General features: G+C 41.6%; 1 protein-coding gene across 7 annotated transcripts in view; it reads right to left on the bottom strand.

Annotated features, from left to right (window-relative positions):
• LOC131537542 (NLR family CARD domain-containing protein 3-like) overlaps window positions 1-16431 on the bottom strand; it is a 30259-nt gene extending 13828 nt beyond the window's left edge. For 6 of the 7 annotated variants that reach the window (XR_009270312.1, XR_009270311.1, XM_058771063.1 and 3 more), the window contains exons 1-4: window positions 16376-16431; window positions 6565-6774; window positions 3287-5230; window positions 689-862 (exon numbers count right to left, since the gene is read on the bottom strand). Coding sequence is in view for 5 of the 7 variants with exons in the window: in XM_058771063.1 (XP_058627046.1) it covers window positions 689-862; window positions 3287-5230; window positions 6565-6713 (2267 nt within the window). In the remaining 2 variants the exon portion in view is untranslated. The remainder of the gene's footprint in view (window positions 1-688; window positions 863-3286; window positions 5231-6564; window positions 6775-16375) is intronic. The other variant, XM_058771064.1, reaches the window with a different exon arrangement.
• Window positions 16432-19336: the final 2905 nt, after the last annotated feature.

Raw genomic sequence — 19336 nt, 5'->3', positions numbered from 1 at the left:
GGAAAATGTGATGTTTCAAAAGAATCATTATTTTTGTTTTGTTTCATGAGTAAACCAACTAAATCACTGTTCTCAAACTTAATGCCTGGAGGGCCACAGCTCTGCACAGTTTAGCTCCAACCCTAATGAAACACATCTGATCCAGTTAATCAAGGTCTTCAGGATTAGGAGAAACTTCCAAGCAGGTGTGAGTTGGAGCTGGTTGGAGATAAACTCTGCAGAGCTTAAGCCCTCCAGGAATTGAGTTCCTCTGAACTAAATGTTTATTTAGCTGTCAATGTCCCAATGTTCATGGGTGAATAAAAAAAGGAAGGTTTTGCGTAATGTACAGAATACGATAGCGTCCACACAACAGTGTTAAAACAGCTTTCATAATCGCAGACTGATTTCAACCATATTTCGATTAATCGTGCAGCCCTGGTCTATTCTCTTTATTATTAGTGTTTTACTTTAAATTATATATATGTCTTTACTATGTCTGTACTTTCTGTACTGGAAGCTTCTGACACCAAGACAAATTCCTTGTGTATGTAAACACACTTGGCAATAAAGCTCTTTCTGATTCTAATTCTAATAATACTGTCATAGTTATGGGTATCAGTATTGGCACATAGGAAAAATTAAAAGTATTTGAATATTTTATATACCCAAATGTATATATTTACTTAGGTGACAACATTTTACACACCTCAGTATCTCCAGCTTACAGTTTGGGCTCTTCAGCCCATCAGAGAGCAGCTTCACCCCTACATCCTGCAGGTCATTGTTACTCATATCCAGCTCTCTCAAGACAGAGTTTGAGTATTGTAGAGCTGATGCCACAGTTTCACAGGACTGAGCAGTGAGATTACAGTCAACAAAACTACGGGACAAAATACAAAGAAATATGATGTTGCATAACCAAAAGAATCTCTGTATCATTCGTTCATTTGTTTTTTTATTTAATATTGAAAGTAGAAAAATGAGAAAACAGCTCCTTTTTGTTTGTTTTTTTGTTTTTTTTCCAAAAATTTGAGAATTCAGCTTAAATTTTAGTTTTTCGTTCAGGGATAGAAAAATGAATAAACAGCTTGAATATTTGATTTCTACACGTGGGCGGGAATTAAACACCCCTTTCTGCTGATTGGTCAGCCAAAGATCAAACCGCTCCATCATCAGTTCAATCAATCAATAATTTTTATTTCAGTCCTCACAGACAACTTTTCACAAAATAAATGGTAACACTTTAGAATAGGGAACACTTATTCACTATTAACTACGACTTTTCCCTCAATAAATTTCTAATTTGCTGCTTATTAATAGTTAGTAAGGTAGTTATTAAGTTTAGGTATTGGGTAGGATTAGGGATGTAGAATAAGGTCATGTAGAATAAGGCATTAATGTGTGCTTAATTACTACTAATAAATGGCTAATATTCTAGTAATATGCATGCTAATAAGCAACTAGTTAAGAGACCCTAAAATAAAGTGTTACCAAATAAATAAATAAACAATTAACGAAAAAGGTGTAAGCCAAAGCCTTGCTTATTATGCCTACCCTTTATACATAGTTAACTGATGAGCGACACTTTTCACTAAGTTAGATAATACAAGATAAACAATATTACATAAACATTTCCAAAAGTGTACATACATAATTCAAAATAAATGTAATAATAAAAATACACATTCAAACTATTACTTCAATATTTTTTAGTTTTCTTAAATTTGCTAAGTGAATTACATACTTTTAATTCCTCATCACATTTATTCCATAAATTTACACCTACTTTTTACATTATTTTTACATTTAATCCAGTATCACACAGCAGAATAATAGTCCTCCGTTGTTGCAGTTTGACAGATTCCTAATGCATTTATTGCAACTACATTTCATCTTTTTTCATCAAACAGACTAATGAATAGCTAGACACAACTCGTACCTGGGGCAGAGTCTAGAAAGGGCTTTCTTCTGTGTAGACCAGCGGTTCTTAAAGTGATGGGGGTCTAAAGTATAGCCTTATTTCCATACTGTAAAGTCGCTATGTATCATGATACATAGGCTGTGATTTATTCCACAGTGACTTATATGATGCATTTAATGTCAAATAATCTAGATGAAGCCTTTTAAAAGACAGGTATTCGCTGTGGTTCATGTTTGTGGCATGCGCCAGAAAGATGCTCAAGGAGACCGAGACACACTAAAGCAGCGCATTCTGTTCTCTTTATTTTTCAAAGGCATGACATTTTGTAGTTATTTTGAACGTAACGTTACACAAATAAAAAAATACATTTTACCATATGACTATAAATGACAGAGTATTAAGTTATTTCCCCTCGATGGGGAAAAAATCCAAGTGAACATCAATCAGTACTCAATATTAATTTAAACAGTATATTTAAACTGCTGCTTATTTCCTGTGCACTTCACTGTAGTCACGTCTGTCTGTTTATTGAGTGTATTTAATCCATTCATATCCTTTTGATATATAAATTATAATCAATTTTAATAAAACACAAGACTACATTATAAAACTCTAACAGTAGGCTATTTAATATCTGTTATTCTCCGGTTGTCAGTCAGAATGACAGTTCTTGCGTGAACATTATAAGCCTATATATAGCCTGCCCAAGCCAATTTATTATTCTTTCCTTTTTATCTTAGTGTTTAAAATATTTATTTTGAAATTAATGAATTAATTACTTAATTAAACAAACAGACTTACTGGGTGAGCAGGGTAGGCTATGACAGCCGTTAGATCAGACCCTGCCATGCCCAGCTGATCCAAAGAATAGAATTTATATCTACACAGAAGAAAGGCCTGTCTAGACTCTGCCCTGGTACGAGTTGTCTCGAACTATTCATTAGTCTGTATGATGAAGAAAGATGAAATGTAGTTGCAATAAATGCGTTAGGAATCCGTACAACTGCAGCAGCAGAGTACTATCATTCTGCTGCGTGATACTGTGGATGACGGCACAGTTTGATCTTTGGCTGACCAATCAGCAGAAAGGGGCATTTAAATCCCGCCTACGTGTAGAAATTGAATATTCAAGCTGTTTATTCATTTTTCTACCCCTGAACGAAAAATGAAAATTTAAGCTGAATTCTCGTTTTTTGGGGGGGGGAAAACAGAAAAAGAAGCCGTTTTTTCATTTTTCTACTTTCAGTATTAAATAAAAAAAAACCGAATGAACAAATGATACACAGATTCAGAAGTATCAGGTAAGCTCATCTAAAAAGTACAAATACCATGTTATTTTTATATATTGTGATTTTAAATTGTCTTATCGTGAATAACACTTACAGAGCTTTTCTGCAGTTGATCACAGCTGTTATCAGTCTTCTTTTTCCCTCATCTGATGTGTTGTATTTCTTGAGGTCCAGCTCATCCAGCACCTCGTCTGACATCTGAAGCATGTAGGCAATTGTTGAGCAGTGAGCCGGAGAGAGTTTCTTCTCTGACTGTTTGTCTGATTTCACAAACTCCTGAATCTCTCTGGACAGAGTCTGATCTTTCACTTCCAGCAGACAGCGGAACAGATTTATGGATCTTTCAGTTGAGAGTCCATGTCCCTCTTTGATCTTCTCTATAATGTACTGAGAGGTTCTTCTGATGCTTTCTGAGCTGTTCTCTGTGTGTTTCAGTAGATCCTGTAAGAGTCTCTGATTGGACTCCATTGAGATGCCCAGCAGGAATCGCAACAGATGATCCAGGTGTCCAGTTTCACTCTCAAGGGCTTTATCTACTGAACCTTTAAGCAAATTTTGTACTGAAACAAAATTCTTCAGTCCCTCCATAGTTGTAGTCACATAAAAGTAAAACACATAAAAAGCTGCGAGAAACTCCTGAACGCTCAGATGAATGAAGCTGTAGACTTTCCTCTGATGAATCACACATTCCTCCTTAAAAATCTCAGTGCAAATCCCAGAATAAACTGAGGCATCAGTGACATCTATGCCGCTCTCAATCAGGTCCTCTTCATAGAACATCACATTAGCCTTCATCAGCTGTTTGAAAGCCACTTCGGCAAGTTTCAGAATCACATCTCTGTTGGTCTGCAGGAGTCTATCTGTATTTCTCTCTTCATACTTCTGATTACTCATGTTGATCTGAATCAGCAGGAAGTGGATGTACATTTCAGTCAGAGTTTGAGGGATTTCTGCACTTAAATCTTCTTTCAGGAGCTTCTGAAGCACAGTGGATGAGATCCAGCAGAAGATGGGGATGTGGCACATGAGGTGAAGGCTTCTTGCTCTTCTGATGTGTGAGATGATTCTGCTGGCTTGATGCTGGTCACCGATTCTCTTCCTGAAATATTCCTCCTTCTGAGGCTCATTGAATCCATCGATTTCTGTCACACGGTTGATGTATTTGGAGGGGATCTGATTGGCTGCTGCTGGTCTGGAGGTGATCCAGATGAGAGCAGAGGGAAGCAGCTCTCCTTTCATGAGGCTTGACATCAACACACCCACTGATGAAGTCTCTGTCACATCAGAAACTTTCTGAGTATCTGAAAACATCAGTGTGATTCTGCTTTCATCCAGACCATCCAGGATGAACACAACTTTACACCCCTCATAAATCGTTGAGGCCAGATCATGAAGTTCAGGATGAAAGTCCAGCAGAAGTCTGTGAAGACTGTACTGATGATCTCGGATCAAGTTCAGCTCTCGAAATGGAAGCACAAACATGAAATCTACATCCTGATTGGCTTTTCCCTCGGCCCAGTCTAGAATGAACTTCTGCACAGAGACGGTTTTTCCGATTCCAGCAATGCCTTTAGTAAGAACAGCCTTGATTTGGTCTTTCTCCTCACATCCTGGATCAGGTGAGGCTTTAAAGATGTCATTGCAGTAGATTGGAGTGTCTTGTGAGTGTTGCATTCTGGCTGTTTTCTCCATCTGTAAAACCTCATGCTCTTCATTCACTCCTTCACTCTCTCCCTCTATGATGTAGAGCTGTGTGTAGATCCTTTTCAGGAGGGTTTGATTCTCTTGGAGTTTTATTCCCTCAAATAATCTCTCATGCCTGTCCTTCATGTTGGTTTTGTGCTGGTCTTTGACTCTATGTAGTTTATAATTCACTAGTTGGTCTTTAGTCTCCCCCAGGAAGGCTGCTTTTGTGTCATCCACCAGGTTAGAGGACATCGGTGTACCGCTGAGGTCAATGGGATGAGACATAGATCCGTTACTCTTCACAGACACATAATTGGTTTCTGCAGACTCTAATCTCCGTCTCTCAATCTTGCTGATGCGGCCAAAAAACAAACAAAACAACATTTTACCCATACTTGCTGTAGGGCTTGAATGCACTTCAGGTTTACATTTATTAATTTAAATATAAGGAATACCACAAAGTGATTCAGTGACATGAGAGACAGAGGCTGTAATATAAAGACAGACGATTGTACAGACTAGAAGAGATGTTAATGTTAAAAAGTATACAGATTACAGAGAAACAAAGAGATTTTTCTTCTCTTTTTTATTATTATTAATATTTTTAGAGAGGCAGAGCTCCTTTAACAGGATACAATCAAGTGTTCACAGAAATTTTTTTACTAGACTCCCCTTGAAAAGGGATCTCACTTTGGATAAAAAAACTCTGCCAAATGTTAAAGGGGTCATGAACTAAGACATTTTAGTTTCTGATTTTTGATTTTTTGACACATAAGAGGTCATTGTACTATAAACACATCCTGTAAGTTTCAGAACTCAAAACTTTCTTGTTAGTCTAAAAACAGCTTATATTGAAGCCAAAATGACAGGTTTATGGAATGTGCCACTTTATGATGTAATAGTGTGGCTAAACACCACCTCCGCAGAAGAAGATCAACGCCTGCTTCTACATCACTGCCAGTTTATCCCTGCCCACTGATTCACGCATGTAGTGTAAATAATGAGAGAGGCAAGCGCAGGGCTATGCAGAAACCAAACAATAAAGATGGCTCTGAAGACAACAAGAAGATGTTCAGTGCCAAGTTGTGGAAAAACAGTCTTTGCATCGCCTTCTTTTTGATCCCAACATTAGAAATGAGTGGATTAACTTTATTTTTAATGAAGACCGATACCATGTCAGTAAGAACTTGGTGCACAATTCGATGCAGGATTTTCAGAAAGATTGAAAGTAAAAGGCGATGCTGTGCCAACTATATTGGATCCGACAGTAATGTCACACCACACAAGTGTGAGTAACTGTTTTTATTATGTGGTCACCATTGCTTTGTCTGTTATTACAGATTGTTTGATATGTACTGAGTATTTATGCATTTTTAACCTAAATCACAGCAGCATCCATCTATTAGGAATGTATGCTGTCAAACATACATAACTGTTAGCCAATCATAGCAGTGGGCGTTTACTTCTGAATCTACAAATCTGCCATGCCTATTCAAACAGCATTCTGATGAGAGGGGTTATAAACAGGACAGGAAATATCCTATTACTTATAAATTATGTTATTGATGTAAAAATCCTGATAACATGGACCTCAGAGAACAGTCTAAAATAATTTAAAAAAAGCTATTCAGGATAAAAAAAAAGTTATTCAAGTTCAAGATCCCTTTAAAATATCTAGTGTCTTACCTGGGGTCAGAGATCATTGTTCCCTCATTAAGTTCAGGATGATCAACCACCATGGATTGATTACACTTAAACACACAGTTTGATCCAGGAGATGGAGAACTCATTTTAGAGGCAGTGCCCTTCTCTTCTCTCTTGACATGGAGACTCATTTAGTGTCACTGTCCTTCAACTCTTACTTCTCAAAAGAGTGTTGAGTGGTTGATTTGAGACCTTTTATGTGGAAACACAGAGTTTAAAAGTTTTCTGTAATACAGTGATGCTTTATTTAGTTGATTTAGGCCCTGTTTACACTAGTGTGTTTTCGTTTTAAAATGGCGTTTTAAAATGAAAACGATCGGCGTTTTCACTGCGTTTCAGAAATGATCTCCGTCCACACTACACAACTGAAAATGCATGTCACGTGACCATTCATGCTGATACAACCATAGCTATGTATAGGTACCCTTATGGAAAGAAAATATATTTCATTATATATGAACAGTCAATATATTAAAGAATTGTCAGTATATTGGTAATTATATAGAATAATACATTGTGGTAATATACTACAATATACTGAATAATACATAAGGAATTGCCGCTTTCCATATATTGGGGAATATACAGTATGTCAACATATATGGTGCTCATATAGTCACATGTATATGGGAATATGTATTAGCAATATATGAACACAATTCAGGGTAAATATTTATTTTAATATATTTTCATATATGGAATTATATATCTTTAAATACAGTATATAAATATTGGCTACACATATAATTTAACATATATGCAGTATTATGTCACATATATATATGAACATGTATGCGATATATGTATCCAAATATGAGCAAATTTATTGTCTCATGTATGTGTGAAAAAAATAATAAAAATAATAATAAAAATTATATATATATATATATATATATATATATATATATATATATATATATATATATAAACTGTATATATTAATGTGTTTTCACATGTAGCTACTATATTTTAACATTTATATGGGAACTGTCACGACTGCAAACTGTGGCAAAATGAGGAACAAGGAGACGAGGGTAAAAGAAACAGTCTTTAATCCTCTCAAAACAGGGTAACACAAGACAGGCAGCAACACACAGGAACACAACATCAACGTTAATACCGGATGCTGGTCAGTGGGTTTAAAACACAGGGTTTAAGTAACAGAAACTAAACGAGGTAATTAATTAAACACAGGTGGAACTGAATTAACTAAATGGGGATGTAACGGGAACAGGAAAACCAAATATGGGTATAAGGGAACACAAGGGAGAATTCTTCCACGGCCCACTAGTGGGTTGCGACCCGGTGGTTGGGGACCTCTGCCCTAAACAACGTAGAAAGCACTTTAGGCACATACCCCATCTAGGCTGCAGTCTGACCATACGGTCATCCTTACCGAACTCTATACATGTAGCGCTCGTAGACAGTGTATATAACCCTCTTACCATATGCCAAAGCGAGCAAGAGCGCCATCTTGAACGAGAGCACTTTCAAGTCTGCTGAAAGCAGTGGCTCAAAGGGTGGTTCAGAGAATGCACTAAGCACCAAGGACAGATCCCACACTGGTACCATATTAGGGCAAAAGGACGCAACCTCCGCGCATATCTTAAAAACGTCTCAGGTTACCCATGTAACCATGGTTCCCTGAGAAGGGGAACGAGACACTGCGTCCCCTAGAGGACACTTTGGGGAACGCCCTCAGCGGGACCGGTGTCTGAAGTGCATGTGGAACATGACAATGAACTTGACATTGGCCTATGACGTGTTACTGGTGCGACCATGAGTATAAAAGGGCACCTGTAGAGCACGTCATCAGCTTCTTGTCTGAAGGAGACGTGCACAAGAATGCCTGAAGCATGGCAAGGGGACGCAGTGTCTCGTTCCCCTTCTCAGGGAACCATGGTTACATGGGTAACCTGAGACGTTCCCTATCGAATGGGAACTCGCACTGCGTCCCCTAGAGGACACTTTGGGGAACGAATACCCACGCTGCCATGCTGAAGGAACGAGTGCCTTATCAGTAGGCACAAGCCAGGAACTCTAAGGAGTTCTCATCCCCAGAAATACACCAGCAACAGCCAACACACTGTAAGGGTCAGAGTTGAAGAGGGTCAGCTTCTCTATCCACGACCCTAAGTGAAATGAGAGGGCCTCATTGCACAACAGTGCTAAGAATTGGGAACGTGAGAGGCAATACTACCCCTCTTCCTAACCGTAGTATCTCAAAGGCTACAGTGGGACGCGAGTCGCGGAATAGCCCACTAACTCCGCATACCTCTCATCTCTGAGTGCAAACGGAGGAAACCCTCCCCCGGCGCGATATCATATAGTACATAAAAAGAAGTGGGAACGCGAGAAGCGATACTGCCCATCTACTTTAAATCATATAATATTGTGAGGATTAGAGCCGAGGAAGTGGGATGCGAGCCATGAATAGCCCACCATCTCTGAATATCTTCAAATCAGTGCGTATCGCACGGTAAATACAAGAAGTGGGAACGCGAGAAGCGATACTGCCCATCTACTTTAAATCATATAATATTGTGAGGATTAGAGCCGAGGACGTGGGACGCGAGCCGCGGAATAGCCCACCATCTCCGAGTATCTCTCAAATCAGTGCGTATCGCACGGTAAATACAAGAAGTGGGAACGCGAGAAGCGATACTGCCCATCTACTTTAAATCATATAATATTGTGAGGATTAGAGCCGAGGACGTGGACGCGAGCCGGAATAGCCCACCATCTCTGAATATCTCTCAAATCAGTGCGTATCGCACGGTAAATACAAGAAGTGGGAACGCGAGGCGATACTGCCCATCTACTTTAAATCATATAATATTGTGAGGATTAGAGCCGAGGAAGTGGGACGCGAGCCGCGGAATAGCCCACCGTCTCTGCATACCTCTCACAATGTTAACGTAATACAGAGGCCTGCTTATAGTGTAACAGATAAAGAAGTGGGAGTGCAAACTGCAATACTGCCCACCTTCTCAACACATTTTATAATCTTGTGCAGAACGAAGGCGACCTGCCGTTTAAATGACATAAGAAGTGGGAAACAACAAGGCCCAACTTTCTAAACCCAAAACACAATTCGTATAACAAAGAGAAGGATAACTGAGGAAGTGGGAGGCGATTCGCGGAAAGCCTACGTTCCTCAGCACATCTCATAACCTAACACCGATACAACGGGAAACCGCCGTTGTACTGGGAAAACTACGAATTGAAATTAGGGACTGATTCCTACTACAGGATGAAAATAAAGTAAAGAGGAAATAAGTATTCAACTAAGGCTAGGACTAAGGGGCTTTATTAACAAAGGTTTGCTTTTTCTTTTAACAGTAAATAAACACAGCCCTGGACTCAAGGCTTCGAATTGCCTTTCTTGGCATCGATAACGTCCCTGAGGTCCTGTCTCTGCCATACGCGAGGTTGCTGCCTAGTGCCCCGACCCCTCGGGGGCGGTGCTCTTGCAGCTACGCTCGCCTTCTGACTCTGCCGCCAGCTGGGCCCGGTGGCCGACTCAGCTTCAGGTGGTTGCCCGGACGGACGCCGCTTACGGCGAGGGATGTAGTGCTCAAACGCCGCTGACTTAACCTTCGCCTCCCTGAACTTACGAACCACTGTCTTGACAGCAGCTCCGAAAAGCCCGGCAGGCGAAACCGGGGCATCAAGGAGAAAAGACCTGTCCTTCTCCTTTAGCCCCGACAGGTTAAGCCATAAATGCCTCTCCGTGACAACGAGCGCCGCAAGGGAGCGGCCGATGGCGCGAGCCGCTTGCTTGGTCGCACGGAGGGCAAGGTCACATGAGCGGCGGAGCTCCTCGATTTCAACAGGAGCCACACCCCCCGCCGCATCAGCGTCCCTTAGCAGATCCGCCTGGTAAGCCTGCAATACCGAAATGGTATGCAGGGTACCGCCCGCCTGCCCAGCCGCCGCGTATGCCTTGCCGACGAGCCTAGACGTAAACTGGCACGGCTTCGAAGGCAAAGTAGGAGCCCTCCACGAAGATGCCAGGGGAGCAGCCAGATAACCCGCAAGGGACTCCTCCATCCGAGGCATCTTCGTGTACCCGCTGTCTTCCAACCCCTTTACATTAGCGTAGTTGGACTTGCTAGGGGGAAAGACGCGGGCAGAAAAGGGATTCCTCCATGACCTCAGCAGCTCGTTGTGAAGCTCAGGGAGGAACGGAAGGCTCGGGGGGGCGGAGCGTTTATGACCCGCTAGGAAGCGCTCATCCAGCCGGCTAGTATACGCGCGTTCCTGCACCTCCGCTGACCAGTCCAGGGTTAACCTGGCAGTTGCGCGGGTCATGACGTCCAGGAGTTCCCCATACGCGGGTGACGAGGAGGAGGCGGTTTGTGATGTTGCGTCCGCCTCGACTCCTGTCACGTCTATCTCCTCGGAGCTGGACCGGCCGAGTAACATGCGCTCTGCCGGACCGGAAGAAACCGAGGAGTGGGCTTCCAGATTCGGTTCGAGAGCAACAGAGCTGGCGACCGAGGATTGGGATAGGGAGAGACCCGTCCCAAGCTCTTCGGCCAGATCTAACTGCGAGCCCCATGAGTGCAGACGGCGCGCTGCCTCGGCAGCAGCGGGTCCAGCACCACGAGGCGCAGAAGCTTGGCTTCCGTCCTCTGTAAACAGAGCCAGCGGAGCGCAGCTGCCTCACTGTGAACGATCACAGTGAGCACAGCCGGCCCCCTCAAGAGCCGACCGTGCATGCTGCACCCCCAGGCACACTACACAAAGCTCATGTGAGTCGCTAGGAGTGATGTACCTTACGCACGGTGGGACACATCTCTTAAAACTGTGCTCACTCATCGCTTTTCTTTCTCTTTTTTTTTAAAGTTCTGCTTCACACAAGCACACACAAACAAACGGCTCCTGAAGACAAGAAGCTGATGACGTGCTCTACAGGTGCCCTTTCATACTCATGGTCGCACCAGTAACACGTCATAGGCCAATGTCAAGTTCATTGTCATGTTCCACATGCACTTCAGACACCGGTCCCGCTGAGGGCGTTCCCCAAAGTGTCCTCTAGGGGACGCAGTGCGAGTTCCCATTCGATAGGGAACCCCATCACCAGATGATGCCTACCGACCGAACGATCACCGATAGGCAAATGGAAAACTGATATAAAAGCCACATACACTTTTAGAGTAGATGGCGTGCGTCCAGCATCCAAGCAGTCCTGCTGAAACGATAGAAAGACAGACACATCACAGCTGGCTGGGTCCTCATCTCTCATCATGCACCATGAAGCAAAAACTTTCCATTTCAGACTATACAGGCGTCAGGTAGATGGAGCTCTCGTTTCTGCAATTGTATCCATGACTCACTGAGATACATTTAGCATCTGCTCTCCGCACTGACCTGCCAAACATGCAGGTTCCATAGCTCCAGCCTGGGGTGCCACACTGAGCCCTTCGCCTGAGATAAGAGATCTCTCCACAATGGAATCAGCCATGGGGGAGCCGTTAGAAGCTCCACCAACTCTGGGAACCACAGCTGGTTGGGCTAATTCAGTGTGACCAGAAGCACCATCCCCTTTTCCGCTCTGATTTTCTGAACAGGCTCCAAATTAGCTGAATAGTCTGCGGGTGCAGCCTCCACTCCCCGTGAACTGGGCCACCCCTGGACAGCATGTCCTCGCCACAATATTGACTGCTGGGAACATGTACTGCTCGAATTGACAGAAGATTTCTGTCCGCCCAAAGGAAGAAATGCTCCGCCAGCCTTTGAAGCAAGTGTGAACAAATACCTCCCTGATGGTTGACATAGGATACCACCATAATGTTGTCTGGCCAAACCAGGACATGTCGATCCTTTATCAGTAGAAGAAAGCTAAACATACTGCCTTCAACTCTAGGCAGTTTATAAGCCACTTCGCTTGTGTCAGTGATGCTTCTGTAGTGACGATTTTTCTGCTGACCACTCTGCCCATCGAGACTCCCTGCTTGAACATCTTTGTGTTGTACCAGGGGGCTAGCGCCTGCATGCATCCGCAGGTCACCAAGACATGCAACTGACCGTTCTTCCACGCTTTGCTTAGCACCTGGGATTTCAGCCATAGCTGAAGTTGTCTCATATGCAGTAGCCCGAGCTGACACACCACAGCTGCTACTGCTATACGCCCTAACAGTCTCTGAGCATTTCAGAATCACCACTCTCCCCGGTTTGAACGTGATGAGAGTGCTGACCAAAGAACAGAGGTGTACCGTGGGGTTTCAGTCAAGGCCTTCAGTAAGCAACTGTAAACTACATGTGTAGCACACGTGTCAAATAATATGCACTTGATACTAATATTAAGCTTAGGCCAGTAGGTTCGACTATGGAGATGTAAATAAAACAACAACAATTGAGTCAAAATAAATCTTTGTATTGAAAACAACTGTTGTACTGATTACTGTGGTTTTTGTTTAAAAGGAAATAAAATAAAATGATAATCAACAATTGTCACAATTTTCTTTGTTCAATATAAGATCACAATTACATGAATTTTCAACTGCAATGAAATTAATTGAGCAATTTCAGTAGGGTGCACCCTCTAGGCTATGCAAATTTCCTAGAATACAGCACTTCTGAGATCACCATAAACACTTTCAATGTTCACAATTAATAATTTTTTGACAGTTCACTCAAAATAAAATAATTAAAAAAAATAACTCCTTGATGTGAAACACAAGGCCAAATAACAGTTCAGAAGAAAACAGTTCAAAACTCAGTTCAAAAGATTTGTTTGGAAGGTTCAGTTCAAAAAGATTCAGTTCAGTAAGTTCGTTGAAAAGTTCAGTTCAAAAAGATTAGACTCAAAAGATTTGATCCAAAAGATTCAGTTCAGTAAGTTCGTTGAAAAGTTCAGTTCAAAAGATTCAGTTCAGTAAGTTCGTTGAAAAGTTCAGTTCAAAAAGATTCAGTTCAGGAGTCCAAAAAAATTATAGAATTGATAGAATCGTGGAGAAATGATTCCATTCAATCGTTCCAAATAACAAAAACAGATCCGTAAGAGCAGAAACGAAAATGCTCTTGAAAAGTCTCTCAAAACACAGCTCAGTTCGGTTTATGAAACCTAGTAGGCAATCAGAACTTTCCTACCCGTTTCCTCGGGTGATGCTTGGAACTTAACTCTCACAACAATCAGTGTTCATCTCGCTGGGAAGGCTCGCCATCTTACATCAAGCTGAATTAAACGTAGTTCCAACGTAGGACAAAAAAACCTGACCAAATCCAAAGAAAATAAAACATATGAAGACCTCTGTTTTAATCCTCTCTGACGTTATTTTAACTTTTCCAAAGTTACGCTGCTGCTTGTCTCTCACCAGCCTCGAAGAGAAAAGAAAATGGCTACTCCCATCCAGCGACTAGCGTTGTGGGGCGGGATTTCAATTTAGACTTCACGTAATTGGACAATCATTAAAATGTCAATCATTACACTGAAATGCTTTTCACTTAATTATACCATTTTTCTTATATTATTTTACTAATTTCTGGTTAATTTACTGTTTTAACAGACTCTTAACTACTTTCTTTTTATAATTCATTTTCTAAATTATACAGGGTTACACATGCACACATCTTAAAGTTGCTTACTGTTACAGCTAACGCAGCCATATGCATATAATGCACATATTATGCCGTACACAGGCTGATCAACAATTTCAACAGTAGGCTAGATTAGGGTGGGTTAAACACAGAGTAAATTTCCCTACATGTAAAAGTAATCCGCCAATACACGGGTCACTATGCACATTCACGTCACTCTAAAATGACGACGCGCCCAAAGCAGCAAAACTGTACAAGTACTGGACATCCACACACCACACCATTATCAACGCACCACGTACACCTCCATAACAATGTGCATGATACAATACTCATCAAATTATAAAGCACTCACCTATCACTTGTAAATAAAGTCCATGCGTTTGTCATTCCATGTCCCTTTACTCTTATTAAAAGTAAACACGGCTTGGTGCTAGTGTGATAGACTCAAAATGTGATAGTAAAATATTAAAGTATTGAGGAATACTGGGTACCCCAAAATACATTTTTTTCCCTCTCTTCCATCAGATTTATTCTTTAAGAGACTCTTTAAAAATGTGTCTTCTGTAAGATGCCTATAGGTGGTGCATTACACTAGAGTGATGAGGAATTTACGTTCTGGTCAAAGGGTAAAGCCATTAAAGAAAGCGCCAGAATGCTTGCAGATTCTAATCTGTATGTATCTCATCATTTCTTACAGGTATATAAAATGGGTTTTATAGACCAATATCTATCAATATTGAAGGCAGGCAGGACAGTTAGGCCCATCTAGCACGGCCTCTGCATGGTCTCAGCCCAGACAGAAGACACACGCGTCGTGTGCATCAGGGAGCTCAATCGGGCCCCCGTATGCACAGCGCTCCTTAAGGGACATCTTATCTTCTTGCCGGATATTGCCAAAGGGGAACTTGAAGTGAACGGTGTTCTCTTAAGGCGTTGTCAATGGCGAGAAGAAAATAGCGATTAGTGGAAGTCTTCAATGCTTGCTTCGTGAAGAAGAAAGATTCTGAGGCAATGACGCTCAGGCTTCAGTATTTGGGAGGAGGGGGATAACCCCCAAGTGTAGCTACGCAGAGTTGAGAGACCGAACTTGATAGGGAACTACCTATACATATCTATGGATACAACAATGAGCATGATGCTATTGTTTACACGGTCATCAAGGATTCATAGAGCGAATGTGGCCAGCCATGCCATCATTTTCGAAAGTCTCCGTTTTGGTCTGTTTACGCTGAAATGCAACCCTGGAGTTTTCAAACTAAAACGGGGTCTGCAGCGTTTTCAAAAGTCTCTGTTATCGAGGGTCGAAAACGCCAGAGCAGTGTAAATGACAGGCATAACCGTAGCAAAAGTTATGCGTTTTAAAATGAAAATGCACTAGTGTAAACATAGCCTCTCATATATATGAAATCTCATATAGTGTTCTACTATAAACAAAGATGGTTGTTTAAAGGTTGTATTTAGAACCATATCCTTCTGGAGAATACTTTTATGCTGAGATGGTTCTGCTGGAGTTCAGGGCTCCTCAAACAAATAATTGCTTTTACATAAAACGAAAGAGACTGTGAAGTCACATTTCTACCCAGACAAACACTGTCACATGCTAAAAACCATCTGCAATCCAATCATCTGCAAAGAGGAACTGAAACTCAATAACAGCAAAACATAAGATGGGTGATGAAGACATCAATGTTCCCTCTATTTTGAGTTTATTTCTCTATTCATTTTTAAAAATCCATTATCATTTGTTAATGTATTCAGCTTGCTGTCCATTTTTTTATGTAAAACCCTAATTAGAGGCAAAATAGGAGTGTTAAAACATTAATCCGTTCATTTCAAACATTTTCCGTTGTTGATCAGGTATTTTTGTTATATTATGCACATTCATATACTCATCTCTTAGTGCTTATTCAGGTTTTAATATTTGCTACATCAGTGTGTGAATGTAAGAACTGGAAATCTGGATACAGTTTTAAATATTCTAAGGGAAAATTCAATGAAATCTGAGTAGATGGCAATAGTAATTTTACTTTAGTTGTCGATGTCTTCGCCATTTTGGTCAAAGCTATTACCTAAAGACCACTATTGAGTCGACACCAAAAAATACCAAAAAAAATAAATAAATAAATAAAAATAATCGCATCAAAACATATTTACCTGGGTTTGAAATCTCATGTAAGGGAGAAAAAATTAGTAGCTCATTTTTATATGACAACATGTTTACATTTAGAATAAGTTGTGAACTTACCTCAAAATATACGACCGTTCAAGCACACAGAGGTCAACAGGTTTAAAGTCTTGGAATAATGTATGGTTTGTCCTCTTTTACTTTCACTTCCAAACATTTGAAAAACAATCACACTTCCTCAAGTGGTGCACAGCAATATCATATTATTACAGTAGTTGTGTTTTAAGATGGTATAGGAGACTGAACATACAGTTGTGTTCAAAATAATGGCAGTGTATTTAAAAAAGCGAGTAAAGCTCAAAATCCTTATAACTTTTACTTCAATACACACAAATGCATTGGGAACATTGCACATTCTATTCTAAATGAAAACATGAAGAAAAATTTAGCAAATTTGTTATTACTTTACAGAAAGTGAAGAAAAAGGAATATTAGGCTGTTCAAAAAATAGCAGTGTCTGCATTTTTCTTTACAAAGTCAAACATTTACTGTATAAACAGAAAAAAGCGTGAAGATTTAGCTTTCTTGTGAATGACTGAACTAACATTTAGGTTTCTGAGAACTGCTTCACATCTGTGTTGCATGGAGTCTGGCAGCTGTGAACAGGTATTCCAGCCCAGGACGATACCACAATTCCTCTGCATTTCTTGGTTTTGCCTCAGAAACAGCATTTTTGACGTCACCCCACAAGTTTTCTATTGGATTAAGGTCTGGAGATTGGGCTGGCCACTCCATAACATTAATCTTGTTGGTCTGGAACCAAGATGCTACTCGCTTACTGGTGTGTTTGGGGTTGTTGTCTTGTTGAAACACTCCCATTTCAAGGGCATTACCTCTTCGGCATAAGGCAACATATCCTCTTTAAATATTTCAATGTACTCAAACTGATGCATGATCCCTGGAATGCGATAAATAGGCCCAACACATAGTATGAAACATCCCCATATCATGATGCTTGATCCACCATGCTTCACTGTCTTCACAGTGTACTGTGGCTTGAATTCAGAGTTTGGGGGTTGTCTGACAAACTGTCTGCGGCCCCTAGACCCAAATAGAACAATCTTGCTTCATCAGTCCACAAAATATTGCGCCATTTCTCTTTAGGCCAGTCAATGTGTTCTTGAAATTGTAACCTCTTCATTTTTCCAACAATGGGACTTTGCGGGGGCTTCTTGCCAATAGCTTGTCTTCACATAGGCATCTTCTAATTGTTACAGTACTCACAGGTAACTTTAGACTTTCTTTGATCACCCTGGAGCTGATCATTAACTGAGTCTTTGCCATTTTGGTTAATCTTCGATCCATTCGAATGGTAGTTTTCTTCAAGTCAAGTCAAGTTGAGCTTTATTGTCATTCCGCTACATGCGGGGGCATACAGTGGAACGAAATGTCGTGCCTCACAGGACCACGGTGCTACATAAATACAGGCATACAACAAAGGAGTAAGACAATATAAACCTATACACAGCTATCCTACTGATAGATTTTGACTATAAATATACTATCTATAAAAAGTACCTATACAAACTAAAAAATACAAACTATACAAACTATACGAATGCTTCAGATAAATACTGTACATGTGCAAGGAGAAGCATTGAGTTCAAGCAGCTGGCTGGGGAACAGTGCAGGATGATTTGTAGTGCATGAGCATGTAAACATACATATATTACTGAGTTCTTTTTGTGGGATTTGTGTACACACAGCAATGTGTGTGAAAGTGACTAGTGCGCATAGAGGAGGAGAGTGAGCTACTACAGGTGGTTTGTACAGGCCCACTCACCTGTGTGTAGCACACTTCGAATTGCACGTTACATGTTACAGGAGGTAGGGGATTGTATGGGGGTTCAGAGAGGGGCGGGTGATTTGAGTTCAGGGCTCTCACAGCCTGGGGAAAAAGCTGTTGAGCAGTCTGGCAGAGCGGGCTCTGATGCTCCGCACCGTCTTCCTGATGGTAAGAGCTGGAAGAGACTGTGGGAGGGATGCGTTGAGTCCTTCACGATGCTATTGGCTTTGCTGGAGCATCATGTGAGGAAAATATCCAGGATGGAGGGGAGAGGGGCACCGATGATCCTTGCAGCTGTGTTCACTGTCCGCTGGAGGGTCTTGCGGTCTGCTGCAGTACAGTTCCCGTACCAGACAGTGATGCAGCTGGTCAGCACACTCTCAATGGTGCCCCTGTAGAAAGTGGTGAGGATGGGTGGAGGGAGACTTGCTCTTTTCAGCCGGCGGAGAAAGTGTAGGCGCTGTTGTGCCTTCTTGGAGAGTGACATGGTGTTGGTGGTCCAGGTGAGATCCTCTGTGATGTGCACCCCCAGGAATTTAGTGCTGCTGACTCTCTCCACAGTCGAGCTGTCGATGGTCAGTGGGGGGTGATCGACGGAGTTTCTCCTGAAGTCCATCACAACCTCCTTTGTCTTACTCACATTGAGGGACAGGTTGTTAGTGCCACACCATTCAGCCAGCTGTGCCACTTCCTCTCTGTAGTGCGTTTCATCGTTGTTGCTGATGAGACCTACCACTGTTGTGTCGTCAGCAAACTTGATGATGTGGTTGGAGCTGGACTTGGCAGTGCAGTCGTGGGTCAGCAGCGTGAAGAGCAGCGGGCTGAGCACACAGCCTTGTGGGGCACCTGTGTTCAGTGTGGTAGTGCTCGAGGTGTTGTGGCCGACACGGACTGACTGAGGTCTTCCGGTTAGAAAGTCCAGGATCCAATTGCAGAGGGAATTGTTAAGGCCCAGCAGGTTGAGTTTATTTATGAGCTGTTGTGGGATTATTGTGTTGAATGCTGAGCTGAAGTCGATGAACAGCATTCTAACGTAGGAGTCTTTATTTTCTAGGTGGGTAAGAGCTAGGTGGAGGGTGGAGGAAATTGCATCGTCCGTAGAGCGTTTCGGACAGTATGCAAACTGGAGCGGGTCGAGTGTGTTGGGGAGGCTGGTTTTGATGTTGTGCATGACTAACCTCTCAAAGCACTTCATTATGATTGGAGTCAGTGCTATGGGACGGTAGTCATTTAGA

The sequence above is a fragment of the Onychostoma macrolepis genome, chromosome 03 (genome assembly GCF_012432095.1).
Source record: "Onychostoma macrolepis isolate SWU-2019 chromosome 03, ASM1243209v1, whole genome shotgun sequence".
Taxonomy (NCBI): Eukaryota; Metazoa; Chordata; class Actinopteri; order Cypriniformes; family Cyprinidae; genus Onychostoma; species Onychostoma macrolepis.
Note: the sequence above shows the minus strand (reverse complement) of the source record. Positions and strands in the feature narration are given on the sequence as shown.